General features: G+C 41.1%; 1 protein-coding gene across 3 annotated transcripts in view; it reads left to right on the forward strand.

The window, feature by feature from the left end:
* The window catches only part of lingo1a (leucine rich repeat and Ig domain containing 1a), a 74,707-nt gene extending 70,494 nt beyond the window's left edge, over positions 1-4,213 (forward strand). For all 3 annotated transcript variants that reach the window (XM_042111184.1, XM_042111185.1, XM_042111186.1), the window contains one exon: positions 638-4,213. In XM_042111184.1, coding sequence (XP_041967118.1) covers positions 650-2,494 — 1,845 coding nt within the window. In that variant the 5' untranslated portion in view covers positions 638-649 and the 3' untranslated portion in view covers positions 2,495-4,213. The remainder of the gene's footprint in view (positions 1-637) is intronic.
* The last annotated feature ends 11,875 nt before the right edge of the window (positions 4,214-16,088 follow it).

A 16,088-nucleotide genomic window follows, 5' to 3' on the forward strand; every position in this document is an offset into this window, starting at 1 on the left:
GTTGTAATGGCTGCATTAGCTTCCAGCGGTTAGCTCTGCCTAGACACAATAATATATCCTTGCAGTCTTTTGATGCTGACTGTAGAGAAAGATGGAAATGTTGGGTCTAGATAATGTAAAAATAAACGTATGCCATTTACAGTATGGTTGACATATTTTTTGTATTTATTATTTACATATTTATTGTGTTTTTACATTTCCACACTAGCATCGCTCACTTTACCACTGCAACTATTTGTTGCAGTTATTTTTTAATTAAGCAATAAGGCATGAGTGAGAGTGGGGTTGGTAAAGGATATAGCCACAGCTTTGGTTCAGCAGATTATTATTATGTATGGAATAATGTGCAGTAATAAACACACAAAGGACTGACATGTCTATATGAATCATTTACAGCTTAATTTACATCTTGAGAATAAACATATTTGTATTTATAATAAGCTATACAATAATTTACATTTTATTCAAAGTGACTTGCTTTTTGTGTGGCAATATAAATGTGTTTAAAATTCCTCTTGGCACAAAACTCAGTGCAGTCTTATTAAACTATTGGATTAATAGATTTTTTTAAATTAGCATTTGCCTCTGCAAGCATCTCAGTGAGTGAACCATGTCCCTCTGTTTTATGTCTCCACAGGTAACCAGTAGGATGGTGGCCGGGGAAGCGAGTGGGCACAGCTACCTGGTGGCTTGCTGGCAGCCCATTCTCATATTGATGCTTGGCACTGTGCTGTCAGGATCCACCACAGGCTGCCCGTCCCGCTGCGAGTGTAATGTCCAGGAGCGTGCAGTCGTGTGCCACCGCAAGAAGCTCATGTCTGTCCCAGAAGGGATCCCAGCCGAGACGCGGCTGCTGGATCTCAGCAAGAACCGCATCAAAACCATCGACTCGGATGAGTTCGCCAACTACCCCACACTGGAGGAGCTGGAGCTGAACGAGAACACTATCTCTGTCATCGAGCCCGGGGCCTTCAACAACCTCTACAACTTACGGACTCTGGGGCTGCGGAGCAACAAGCTCAAACTCATCCAGCTGGGGGTGTTTACAGGTCTGAGCAACCTCACCCAGCTGGACATCAGTGAAAACAAAATAGTCATCCTGCTGGACTACATGTTCCAAGACCTGTACAACCTCAGGTCCCTGGAGGTCGGAGACAATGACCTGGTGTTCATCTCCCACAGAGCGTTCCACGGCCTCAGCAGCTTGGAGCAGCTCACCCTGGAGAAGTGCAACCTGACAGCCGTCCCCACAGAGGCCTTCACCCACCTTCCCAGCCTGATCGCACTCCGCTTACGCAACCTCAACATCAACATCATCAAGGATTACGCCTTCAAAAGGCTCTACAGACTCAAAGTGCTCGAGATTGCCAACTGGCCTTTCCTTGATACCATGACAACAAACAGCTTGTATGGGTTAAACCTCACCTCCCTCACCATCACTAGTGGTAATCTTACGTCCATTCCTTATGTGGCGCTCAGACACCTTGTCTACTTGCGCTTCCTCAATATGTCCTACAACCCCATCCTCACCATTGAGGGTAATAAGCTTCATGATCTCCTTAGGCTTCAAGAGTTTCATCTGGTGGGCGGAAGGCTTGCTGTGATTGAGCCCTACGCCTTCAGAGGCCTAAACTATCTCAAGATCCTCAACGTGTCTGGAAACACACTGACCACATTGGAAGAAGCAGCTTTCCATTCCGTGGGGAACTTGGAGACATTGGCTTTGTATGACAACCCCCTGGCTTGTGACTGTAGGCTTCTGTGGATTTTCCGTCGACGGTGGAGACTCAACTTCAACAGGCAACAGCCAATCTGCGCCTCTCCCGAATTTGTACAAGGCAAGGAATTCAAGGATTTCCCAGACATCCTCCAGCCAAACTACTTCACTTGCCGCAAGTCCAGAATCCGTGACCGCAAGCCACAGCAGAAATTCGTTGATGAGGGGACTACTGTCCACTTTGTATGTCAAGCCGACGGCGACCCTGCACCAGTCATTATGTGGCTTTCCCCACAGAAGCAGTTCATCACCACCAAGACCATCGGGCGTCTTACAGTGTTCCCTGACGGCACCCTTGAAGTGCGGTACGCGCAGATTCAGGACAACGGAACGTATGTGTGCATCGCCAGCAACGCCGGCGGCAATGACACTGCATTGGCCCACTTGCATGTTCACAGCTACTCTCCCGATTGGCCTCATCAGCCCAACAAAACCTTTGCTTTCATATCTAACCAGCCCGATAATGGTGCCAATGGGACGAAACCCACTGTCCCCTTTCCCTTTGACATCAAAACCTTAATCATCGCCACCACCATGGGATTCATCTCTTTCCTTGGTGTCGTTCTGTTTTGTCTTGTGCTGCTTTTTCTGTGGAGCAGGGGTAAAGGGAACACCAAGCACAACATAGAGATCGAGTATGTCCCACGCAAGTCTGACGCTGGCATAAGCAACAGTGCCACAGATGCTCCTCGCAAATTTAACATGAAAATGATTTAGCGCATTCAGGGGACTTAATGACAAATAAACCCACAAAAAAAGATGCAAGAGGATTCCCCGGTGACTTCCCCTGGATACAGAGTTAATGTAGTACAGCATCTGACCCCCCCCCCCCCCCCCCCCAGTTACTTTGAAGGTAGATATGAAGGAGACGTGTTCTTTCTTTTGACTATGAGAAAAAAAAAAATACCCGAAACACTACGTGATGGATATTAACTTGGCCTACAGGGACCAACACTTTGGAAAAAAAGTGAAATTTGTCCTAAGACATTCAAGTTCTTGTGGATTTTTATAAAAAAAAAAAGAAACTAAAGAAAAGTATATATAAAACAAACCTGAACCCTTCTAAATGTTCGTATCAATCACTGGAATGCAAAAGGCAGGATCATCCTTCTCCTTTGCTGTCCTTTTGCCTGCATTTTTGTATTGTTTTCTTTTCTAGGGTATATTATATGTTCAATTGCTTTGTCATTCAGAAACAGAGGAGTGAAAGGGATGATGAGCACATTAGTTCATTAATCTGTATAATATTACCGCATTCATTTGATTTCCAATCTGTTAAGTACAGTATATCATGCAAACTCATTAAACATGTCTGATGAACATAATAGCACGTGGAAAGATGATTTGATGAAGACCTGAAGGTCGACTTGTTGCATATGAAAATCTGGGAGCGAAATGAAGCAGCATCTCTTCATTTCTTGGGTTGAATATGAAACACGTCATGGAATCCCCAGTTTACTGATAGAGTGATGAACAGAATGTAAAATCTGTTTAAAGATGTCTTATTTGCATTTTGTCCATAGAGTTGAAGTTAGGTTGAATACCTCATCAGTGGGAGAGATATTGTGTCCATTGTTGTTTTGTTTTTTTAAAAAATACCATTGACTAGCTTTGGACAAAGAGCTTTACTTACTCACATATTCTATTGACTGGATGTTGTATCTTGTCATTTTCATCTGGAGAAACGTCTTGCGACTCTAATGTCAGTCATGCCAAACAGTTAATGTGCTCAACACCCCTGCAAGAATTCAGACCAATAGATTTGCTCACTGGGGGTTTGATTGTCAAATGTTGCCAACAAAATTCCAAAAAGAGGAAATACTTTTCCTGTAACACACATACCAGGTCTGAATTTCGAGGTATCAAATGTGTAATTGAGACATGCAAAACAATATAGATTTCTAATGATGATTGTGGTTGTGTGTACAATGACCTTACATTTTCAAGTACACTGTGTGAACAGCTGGGGTTTGTGAAACTACAGATAAAACCTCAGCTATTTATGATGGATGACATAAGAAAGTATACAGTAATGGGCTGTGAGTGTAGACTGGATATAATATGCAGAAGATGGAGCCACAGATGGTTTTACCCATCGTGATCTGCTGAGGCTTTGAAGTCATTTGTTTTTCAGAAGCAAGAGATATGGCTCGTGACGATGATTACAACTGCTCTCTTTGTTTCAATGTGACTACCGTGCTGAGCCTTTTGGTCCTCATCAGTTCAATGATAACTCTGAAAATGTCTTCTTTTTCTGTTTTCAGTTCAACCCAGGACTATGTGAATATGTAGTCCAAGCCAATTTTGTATTAAAATATCTGAAAAAAAAAAAAAATACAAAATAAAAAATATGTTCAGTTGTTCTGTGCAATAAAGGTAATATGCAGATTTTTTTTTTATTAACAATTTTCTTGATGTTAAATGGTTGAAAATATGGTATGTTGTATTAAACAATCTATGGAGATTTTTCTAAAGTTTCACTAGTCCTATCTCATTATAGGCTGTTTACAGAGAACCACAGGGATACAACATTGTTCCTAAGGTTTCAAAACAAACAGTATTCAGCTCTTAATGAAAGACCAGTGCTTATGATTAAATAACATTCTATCACAATATAAAGAATTCTACCAGAGACGGTTGATAAAGCGTATATTATACAACAATTGGGTTCTATGGAACTATTATACATTTTGCAACAGATGCTATTTGGTGCTTTTGGACATCCATACATTTAAAAGCATTGAACAAGGACAGCTGGGGTAAGTAACAATGAAACTATCATTGTTGAAGCGAGCAGCAATGACAGTGATAATTAATAAGCCAATCCTAACAGAGAATACACCACCAAACGTTTGAGGAAATTAGGTTAGTAGAACAGGGGCCCCTGAAAGTCCGCTCCTAGCAACCTGTGCATTACATATTTAAATATGTTCACACAGGAGTTGCAAATGCATATATTTGACACCTTTCCACAAAATATTCCATGTAAATATATTCACAATGACAGACATTCATAATAAGATATTTGGGAAATCCCTTACAACTAGTGTCATAATGAGCATTAACCTTTATTTTTCTTCTTCAGTATCCATAAACTGTAAACACATTCATAAAAGGTTATAAAGTAATAATAAAGCCTCAAAATGATTGACATAACATTATATCTATTTGTACTGCCACATAAAGACTACATCAACATGTATTTCCAATAGCAAATCTGAACAAGTGGAGCTAGTGGAGGAACTAGTGGAGTGGACACAAAGTATCTTCCTTACAGCAAAACTTACATCCCACCAGTAATTTGATTATGCTTGTTTAAAGTTTATGTTTAAGATTTTTTTTTTTTTTTTGTCGAGAGTGACTTCTTACAGTATATGAATAATAATATATGATATATATATGAGTAATAATACACAATTATGATTTCAATTTGATGTTATAATATTACATGTACTGCAACATCACAATAGTTTATGAGCGCTTTCATGAGTATTTTAGACTCGTGCCAGTATATGATGATGCATTATAAGTACTCTTATTACACGGCTCTTCACAATGCAGGTAGAACGCTCCATTGACTTGAATGGGATTTTCCAAAGATCTAGCGGTCATTATTTTTGACTAAAGGACCTCTGAAAAAAATAATGACCGCTGTCAATGGCAGTTTGTGCTTCTAATTCAGGTATTTCATATCACTTTGCAACTACTGGAACTTCATTCAAATGTGAAAAGCAGAAGGTTGATCAAATGTTTGATTCAAATTCAGTGTATGTTGTTGCAAACTATTTGTTTCTCAGCAAAAGCCACTTCAGGGCGTTCTATACATTATCCCTTACTTACTTCAACATAGTACTGTATGGATACTAGGTTCTAGACATACAAGTAAGTGCTGTAAGGATCGGTTCTAGACATATTAGAACATTTTGTATGGATACTAGGTTCTACACATGCTAGAAAGTGATGTAAGGATACTAGGTTCTAGACATACTAGAAAGTGCACTAGGTTCTAAACGTACTTGTTATGTTTACTTACATCAGATTGCAATGAGCCATAACTGCCATAATTTCTGCCAATTGGTATTTGTCTCCAATAAGTCAACATAATGCAGAGTGCTAGAGACTGTCTGAGCCCCAGTGATTCGGCCTATTGGCAGTGATGTTAAGGTAATTAGCCCCCATGTTCTACCTAGCTAATTACATTAATGTTACTGTGGGGAGTGAGATGAAATAATTGCTGAAAGTGAGTTCAAAATCAGTTAGATTGCTATTTCGTCAAATTAAAATGTCACATGCAGGTCTAGCTGTTATTTCCATTTGCTGTTGGTTACAAAGCCTATTCACAGTGGCACGGTCCAATCAGCCTATTCATATAGCCCAACAACAACCCCCCCTCCACAATTTAAAAACAACTAATGTGATGGTTTTAATGGCATTGTTTCTACCCTTTGTTCATACCTGCAACAAAAGCGTTTAAATTATTTGGTAACACTTAACTTGAAGGTATCTACATAAGAATGACACTGTCATGACACATTGAACCTTACCCTAACCCTAACTTGTCATGACAAAAACTGAATGACACTTAATGACAGAAGCGTTGTCATAAATGTTTATGACTTATTTATGTTTATGACACATTCATGACAGTGTCATGTCACTCTTATGTAAATATCTTCAAGTAACGTGTAACCGATTATTTTCACAATATCCATTTACCAAGATCATTGCAAGGTGTATAGCTGTTGCCATCGGACACCAAATGGGAGATATCCACCCAGCCATCTTTAAAATTAATCCACCCAACCTGAAAAATCTTGGTAAAAGAATCCATCAATGAGACTCATGACAGTTAGTTACCTATTGCTCTTATGTAGTCACCAAGCCTACACATTTCAAATAAAAGGATTATCCATCACCAGGGTCATTACAGCAGTGGATGTTGCGGACAGAAACTGTTTCCCCTTCAATCACTCTGATTAGTCTGGTGCAATAGGTGGGCATATAGCATGAAGCAACTAGTAAGATCCCTGGGTGTAGGATTAATGCTAGTTCCTGGTTAGAACCAAGCATCCAGCTGGCTATTTGGCGATTTGTTTCACTTAGGAACAAAGATAATCAATACACATTAATCCCCAGGACATACTCTGTCTTACAAGTGCCTCATGAGAATTAAAGACAGGAATGGGACTAAGAGGAGGCGATAGAGGTTTAGAGACATTTTCAGTTCTATGTTAACCCACAGCAGTTTACAGGTCACAGGAATTTGTCACCCCCAATCAGGTGTTTTTCCGGCACATTGATTACACTTGGATATTAATGTGTAAATAGTGATTAACAGATGTGTTAATCTGTTAAGGTGTTTTAATGGCTACATTTTTATTGGGGTCAACTAATCAGTAGCCTTTTTATTTGGTCAATTTACATCAGTGATGTTAACTGCAGTGGTTGTGAGGGCCCAAGCAATACCACAGGTGTTCAGAAGCAGAATCAGGGGAATCAGGCGGTGTGAGTGTACAACAGTCTTCTGTCACACACTAATTTCTGCTCTTGAAAAGAACATGAATGAATGTATGAAGATTTCAAATGCCAAACCTACCAAGCTATGCAACGGAAAACTAAATCCATCAAACAAACTTCTGCTACTGCCATTCAGAAGGAAATATATAAGGTCTGTCTCTATTATAAGGGTATATATTTTTCCAAGATAGACTATCAAAAAACTTTGAGTACCCAAAGGTTATAGCAAACATAATGAAGTATTGAATGAAAACACATTTTGCATTGTGATGCACTTATGATGCATAATGGTAACCAAAGATTCTAGAACAGAGCTCTGTTCTAGAATCTTTGATGGTAACCACAAGTGGAAAAAGGACGCAAAGAAAGCACAAATGTCATATGTTTAACACAACGACTCAACATTTATCACACTTGTTTCAAATGATGTGACATAACCAATATAAGCTAGTTTAGAGTGTAAACAGGTTGCTGAACAGTACGGGATAATATCAGCAATGGACAGAAACTATCAATGAGGCACTCAGAGTACATTGTAAGCTGTAGACTGCAATGTACTTCTCATTTACAGTACTGAAATGCCTGTCTTTTCCGGTATACAGTTGTTCACAATTGCTACAACACATTTTTTGAAACCTTTTTTTCAAAACTGTAAACACAAATCCCGATTCTCAATACTTTATTTTTTACTGGATTTTCAATAAATGTTGGATCCACTGAGATTTTTTGGATGCAAAATACATTTACTGTATTGTAAACAATGAATACATTGTTTTTGAGCAAAGGTACAAATGTTTTTACAGTTTTTACCATTGCTTAAACACTAAAATCAAAGGTATCCCACAGTTATTGAAACCTTACACTCAAGGATCGAAACATCAGCCCAGATATGCACAACTATAAGCACATTATCATCAGCATCACACTTTTTGCAAAAAAAAAAACATGATTTTGTGTTGAACCACTACATCCAGTGAAAGGTTCTTCACATTGGAAATGGTTCCTCATAGATAGATAGATAGATAGATAGATAGATAGATAGATAGATAGATAGATAGATAGATAGTCTTTATTGTCATTGCCACTTTGTGCAAAGGTACAACGAGATTGAAAGTGCTGTCAACTCATGAGGTATACATAAGAACAATAATAAATAGTTTAAAAAAAATGCACATATATAAAAATATAAAAAGAATGTACATATATTGCACTGGTTATGAACAGGAATGGTTCTGTACAGATTTCACTCGTAAAAAGAACATTACTCCACCATAGAATTTGCACAGTGGGTTAGGGGCCAAGAACAGACTATTTCAAATTTGAAGAGTTAAGGGCCATGATTGCCTTCGGATAGAAGCTATTTTTTAAGCGGTTTGTCCTGGTTTTCATTGTTCTGTATCTCCTGCCTGATGGCAAGAGCTGAAAGTGACAGTGACCTGGGTGTGAAGGGTCCTTTGAAATGTCTATTGCCTTCTTGCGGCATCTGGAGGCGTAGATCTCTTCCAGCGTGGGGAGAGGGCAGCCTATGGTCTTCTCTGCTGCCCTGACGACCCTGTGAAGCGCCTTCCTCTCTGAGGATGTGCAGCTACCGTACCAAACACACAGTCCATACGTGAGCACACTCTCCACGGAGCAGTGGTAGAAGGCGAGAAGCAGATTCTGGGGTAGACCGCTCTTCCTGAGAGTTCTCAGGAAGTACAATCTCTGCTGCGCCTTCTTCAGTAGCTCCTTGGTGTTTGCGCTCCATGTCAGGTCGTCCTCCAGCTCAATGCCCAGAAACCTGAACACCGGAACCCTCTCCACACAGGCCCCGCCGATGAAGAGTGGTTGAATGTCAGACTTGTTCCTTTTAAAGTCAATGACCAGCTCCTTTGTTTTTGTGGTGTTGAGGAGCAGGTTGTTGACTGAGCACCACTCTACCAGTCGCTCCACCTCGTCCCTGTATGCTAGCTCACCCACCTTGGCTGAGATGAGTCCAACTACCGTCGTGTCATCTGCGAACTTTACAGTGTTGTTGCTGATGTGGGTGGGGGCACAATCATACGTGTAGAGAGTGTAGAGGAGCGGGCTAAGCACGCAGCCCTGTGGCGAGCCGGTGCTGAGGCTGAGAGCAGTGAAGATGTTGGAACCCAGCCTGACCCTCTGGGAGCGGCCTGTTAAAAAGTCCAATATCCAACTGCAGGTCAGTGATGGGAGCCCAAGGTCCGCCAGCTTAGACACCAGACGTTGTGGAAGGATGGTGTTGAACGCCGAGCTGAAGTCCACAAAGAGCATTCTTACATATCTCCCTTGTTGTTCCAGGTGGGTCAGCGCAGCATGAAGTGCTGTGGAAACAGCATCCTCAGTGGTTCTCTTTGCTTTGTAAGCAAATTGAAAGGGGTCCAGGTCAGCTGGCAGGCAGGAGATGATATGACTCCGCACCAGTTTCTCAAAGCACTTCATGATGACTGGTGTAAGTTCCACTGGGCGGTAGTCATTTAGGGTGGTAATGCAGGGTTTTTTTGGTAGTGGGACAATGGTGGAGGATTTAAGACAGGGCGGGACAGTGGCCTGTGACAGGGACTGGTTGAAAATTCTGGTAAAAATTCCAGCCAGTTGGTCCGCACAGTCTTTCAGCAGCCGACCAGCCACTCCGTCAGGTTTTGCAGCCTTTCTCGGGTTCACCCCCCTCATCACCCGCCTCACCTCACAATACCTTAAGTGTGAGGCTGCTGTGAGCAGGCGGCTGTGCTGGGGTTGATGTAGGTGTCACCTTAAAGCGGGCAAAGAAAATGTTAAGCTCCTCTGCCAGAGAAGAGTCCCCCGCGGCGGCCGAGGAGTTGCTGGGTTTGTAGCTGGTGATGTGCTGGACGCCCTGCCACACTGTCTGGTGTTGTTACTCCTGATATGGTCCTCTATCTTCCTTCTATTTGCTAATAATTAATAATAATACTAATAATAATAATAATAATAATCGCTGTGTGGGGCGGAAGCTGCACTGAATACAACAGGAAAGCCCTGCAGCGCATAGTGAACACAGCTGGAAGGATTATTGGTGCTTCACTCCCCTCCCTGAAGGACATTTACACCACCCACCTCACCCGCAAGGCGACCAAAATTGTGAGTGATGCAAGTCACCCCGCTCACAATCTGTTTGATCTACTGCCCTCTGGGAAGAGGTACAGAAGCCTGCGCTCCCGCACTACCAGACTCACCAACAGCTTCATACACCAAGCCGTAAGGATGCTGAACTCTCTCCCTCCTCTCCCCCCTCCACCCTCAGCTACATAGCATCCTGGACATTGGACCCAAAATGGCCGCCTGCACTACTCCACTTGCACACTTGCACACTTGCACACTTGTACACTTTACAACTGGTGTTGTTGTCCTGAAAACACAACACTTCTGCTGCTCTTACATAACTGCACCACTATGCCACTTTCTTCTTACTTAGGTCAAACAGAACTACCCAAGCCTTTTATTGGCCTGAATTTGCACTAGTATTTTTATTGACTGTCTATGCACAATTTCAACCACATTTTGCTGCTCTTATTTTTTCATTATTATATGTGCCCTCTTACTTACTTATTTACTTACTTTTTTGTTTACTTGAATGTTATGTTTGTCTGTGGACCTAAATTGCTAAAATATGTCTTGTCTTCACCGTGGGATAGTGAGAAACGTAATTTCGATCTCTTTGTATGTCTGGAACATGTGAAGAAATTGACAATAAAGCTGACTTTGACTTTGACTTTGACTTTGATAATTCCTGTAGTGCAGTTGGCCAAAGCATCCATACCATATTCGGGTCCCCATGCCCACGGGGACCTGGGTTTGAGTCCGACCCAGGGTCATTTCCCGGGCCCACCCCATCTCTCTCTACTGCTGGCATCCTGTCACTCTCTTCACTGTCCTGTCCAATTAAAGGCAGGAAAAGCCCAAAAAACTACAGAACTACCGCCTTGAGGGCTCTTTGAAGCACAACAAAAGGTTCTTCTGTGGCATCTCTCTGAAGAACCAATTATTTTTTCGAGTGTACCCTCACACCACAACCATTGCTGTATGGTCTGGCTTGCCAGAATGATCACAAATAATCACATATTCAACATATAATCAGATACTTAGCCATCTTCCTTGTTGGGGAAGTCTGGTGAAAACATATGTGACCATGAGGTCTGGTGGAAACAGAAGCTGGTCTTCTTCACATATGCTGCTTTGAGATGTTGTTCATTCAGCACCAGAGGCGGACAGAGTACACAGCTTCATTACTTGAGTAAAAGTACAGATACCCTTTGCTAAATTTTACTCAAGTACAAGTAAAAGTACAACAGTCAGATGTCTACTTAAGTAAAAGTACTGAAGTACTTGTTTTTAAAAGTACTTGAGTATCAAGAGTACAAGAGTAGCCTACATTTTCTAAATATTGCATTACTACTGCCACAGTGCTTACATTTATGTACAGAAAAGTCCTACATGGAGTTATGAAAAATGTTAATGTTAATACCTTGGAGAATGTAAATTTAATTGGAAGTAAAATCAATCATACATATTTCAAATACAAAATACTATTTTGTAATTGAAGCACTTGAAGCGAAAACTATCAGCGAAAATTGAAATAGTCTGGCGAGGTGGGGCCACAGGTTGGCACATTCCCGGGATGGACCTGCTGTGTCTTCATCCATTGTTTTGTCCATGGTTTTGTCTCTTATCTAAATCTGACCATGGAGTTGATTTTGGTGGAAAGCTGAAGGTGATTGCTGATAGGTTGTCCCAATGAGTGGCGGCTGCACAATCCAATCACGTTTGAGAGGGAAACAACAAATTGAGGGTTTTCGAGATTTTTCTTTTTTCCTTTTTTTTTAGAAGTAGTAACGGGTACTCACGGTTATGGATAGAAATGTAGTGGAGTAAAGAGTACAATATTTGCCTCTCAAATGTACTTGAGTAAAGTCATGAGTATTCCCCAAAAATGATACTCGAGTAAAGTACAGATCCCTCAAAATTGTACTCAAGTACTGTACTCAAGTAAATGTACTCCGTTACTGTCCCGCTCTGTTCAGCACTTTACCCAGAAATGGAAAAAAATAGCAACTGAATATAGCATACCTATCTGCAGTGATGTTTATTAAACCATGGGCAAACCAATGGATGAAAGGATGAAAGCATGATTGGATACTGGCTGATCGATCTTTCTTTGAATTCATTATGTGAGACAGCTGCACACTCCACTTTTTTTTGTTTAGAACCGAAGTTCACAAGGTCACATTAGACCTACTCTGCTCTGCTCTACTCTGCTCTGCTCCATAAATCATGTATTGCAATCCTCTTTCTCCTCTTTTGTGATGCAGAAACCGACTGAGGGCCTTATGAAATAATATATATAATAAATATAACTTAGGAGACAATTTAGCAATGTACCTCCGAGCGCAGGCATCAGAAGCATACTGAACACTTCTTCATCAATATAAAGTTGTTGTTTATGAAACATCTTAATCATTGCATGTTGCTAAGTTGACAGTAGATACTGGATAGCATCTCATTAATATTGAGACATTAAAATATGGATGTATTCAGAGGAGCCGGTGAGCAGTGCAGGAGGACTCTGACTGCAGCCTTCGGAGTCTTTTATCTCTCCGAGTCCATGGGCTTATGTCTGGTGCAGCTCTCTGGGGACCTCCACCTCAAACTTTGAAATGATCGCTGAACACATCCAGTGCTCATTATAAACCAAATGGAAACAAAAACAAAGGCTAGACACACATACACTTGTGCGCGCACACACACACACACACAAACACATACGTACATCCACACACACACACACACACACTGTACTGTGAATCTCCTTGCAAGCTGTGTGCCAAGTCAGAGTCAGATGGGCCTTGAACACCGAGCTGGAATGCCGTCCAAAAGTCCCTTTGCCGGGGCCCATTTCTTTGGGACATATGCCACGTTCTGTATCTCTCCGGGCAGTGCAATCCACCCTGTTCATTTATTTAACGCCCAATGAAAGAATCATGAGCTCCCAATTCTAAAAATGTGACAGCTAAAAGCATGCATCTGTCTGTCATTAAACCTTCCTCATTGGGCCATATCTCAAATAGGATGCCTCCCACTCCTGTGATGTACCCGTGTGTGTGTGTGTGTGTGTGTGTGTGTGTGTGTGTCTCCTTTTTTCTCTACTATGCTGTCTATTTTTGTGGCCCTGAGATGGCCATTCCGCAGATGCAGTCCCATTGTTATTTGACAGTTCACATCAGGGTAAATATGAGGTCGGCTCCCTAACACGAGGCACACCCCCCTCCATTATGTGCTTCTATTTCCAGGTCCTCTGTGTGGGGACCTGAATATGTCACGCTGAAATAATTGAGAGGACAATTGTTTCACCTTGAAGTAGATTACCACACTCAAAATTATTTGGCTTCGGCCCACTCGCCTCAAGGACAACAGGCGGGTGGAATGAGATGGTGCAGCCCGGGCAGAGGCGATGGCTGATATACGGCATGATTCAGTGAACACAGCACAGCAAGGTTGCTCCATTTGTCAAACACTGGTTTTCACAATTCCACTGCTGATATATCCTTTTGTATCTGTTCTTTGACATGCTCTGGTTAAGTGTTCTGAAGAAAATTGGCAGGTGTAAGCACAGCTGTTTTGTTATATATACCACATTGTCCTTTAACAGAGTATACAGTATATGGCACCTTCATGAATATGCCACATTTCACAAAATATTCACAATTTATACATTATAATGAAGTGGTAGTGATAAGTTGATTTTGAGAGTTTAACAGGTGTTATACTTCAAAATCCCCATGTTATTTTCCCATAGGATAATCCACAAGATACCGGATCTCAAAGATGGCAGCTTTTTGGTAGGCGAACTTCAGAGGTCTATTGTTTTTAATTTATAAAAAGGGGTTTTGTAAGCTTTTTCACTGAGCTAATATTTTCTGGAAAAGCTACTCTAAGAGCAAGTCTAAGTTTTACATTGTTTGTCTTTATTACAACTCTTGTGTTTGCTTTGTCAATGCCACACTTACTGTTTTCACAGTATTAATAATTTAATGAAATTCGCTCATCAGCTTACTCATCAGATGCCCACGTGTTAGGCCTGTCTGCCTCAGGAGGATACCTCTTCGTGAGCAATCATCTTTTCGACAAGTTATGTCTTTCTTTTTTTTTGTTTTCTTTCTTAGGAAGCTGACAGCCCAAACTTGATTGAAGAGCACTGTGGTAAAAACAAGAGCATATTATAATCTCTGTTTCTTTATATGTCTATATTTCTATACTAAAGTTATTTTCTGTGGTAGAGAAACAGCAACGAGTGAATTTTACGCAATTTCTTCCTTGCCTTAGCTCGTGTTCTAATGAAGTGTTCTATTAAACAGTCAAGAGAAGTTTCCAACCAACCTTGGAGTGGTGAAGGTAAAAATCTAAATCTTACACATTCTAATATAATTTCTTTTATTCTTATTTTCTCAGCACATTTACAATAGTGTAACACAGGGACCTATTATAATGGAACAGAAGCCCTCGCTTATCAGAGACATTATGGCAATGAACAAATGTAATAAAGCGTCACAGTCGTGAAACTCTGGGGATAAGTGACAGGGAGAGAAATATGACACGGCGCAGCTCATTCATTTTGTATCCTGACGTTTTTTTTCCAACAATAAGCAAGGGCTTGAGTATTTCCCCTTTCAATCAGGAGCCATAACAATCGCACAGCTTCAATGGGCTTTCAGTTGCTTAGAGTGGAGTTGAAGAGAGAGAGAGAGAGAGAGAGAGAGAGAGAGAGAGAGAGAGAGGCAAAAGAGTAAATCCTAATTTTTCTCAAAAAATATTCATGACAGAAAAGCTCTCAGGACGCCTCACTTGTCACGCAAAATAATGCAAAATACAGCATTGAATCCATCTCTCTGAGTATTAATTTCTGCCTTGAATAGAGGATAACTATTTTGGGTGCCGTCATTAGTGACTGACTGACAGGCCCACTTCGACTTCTTTGTAGTTCTTTTTGAGCACAGTTTCAAGTAAGTTGGTTGTATTTTTTTCCGATGATTTTGATGATTCTTTTAAGTTTATTATATAATTAATTCACAGCATACTGTAACTATAAGCATAAGGACTAATTAACATCAAACACAAAACACGGGTCTGCTGTCACTTGATGCTAGGCTATTCCCTTCCCTTTTCTGACTCTGATTTGTTTTGACTGTTGTAGTTCAGTGATGCCTAAAAACTGGGCTAAAAAGAACACACACACACACACACACACACCTTTAATGTTCACTGTACTGACAGACTGAAAGGAGTTTTAAACTCCTACACCTCAATATTGAATTTTCAAGTTACCCTCTTGTGAGTGGAAGAGTGGTGGCTGGTTGGGGCATAAACCACACGCTGGAACCACACGCTGCTCTTCACTTTTACTGGACAATGTTTGACATTACACAACCTTTTTATGATTGCCAAATGTGTTTTGGGGGATTTGATCAATACAGCCAGCCACCAGAAATCAGACACTCTTGAGTTATGATTTTTTTTCCTAACTAGCATGTTATTATGACCGCTGTGCAGCGAAGCGGGCTGTCAGGTTTAGTCAGAGTGTTTTTTCATCTGGTTTTTTTCTGCATGAGTAATTTTACGTCAAGGATTCCCAGGACACTGAAAGTCCAGGGTGCACAAAATTTGGTGGGCATGTAGCCCCACAAGGATAGCATGGCACCATTGTTTTTCGTTTTGATCTGTCGACCCCCCCACCCCCCGCCGGACTGGACCCCCTAAATGGAGTGTAGGGCGGACACAGTTT

This window comes from Alosa sapidissima, chromosome 11, assembly GCF_018492685.1.
Source record: "Alosa sapidissima isolate fAloSap1 chromosome 11, fAloSap1.pri, whole genome shotgun sequence".
In the NCBI taxonomy this organism is placed as follows: domain Eukaryota; kingdom Metazoa; phylum Chordata; class Actinopteri; order Clupeiformes; family Clupeidae; genus Alosa; species Alosa sapidissima.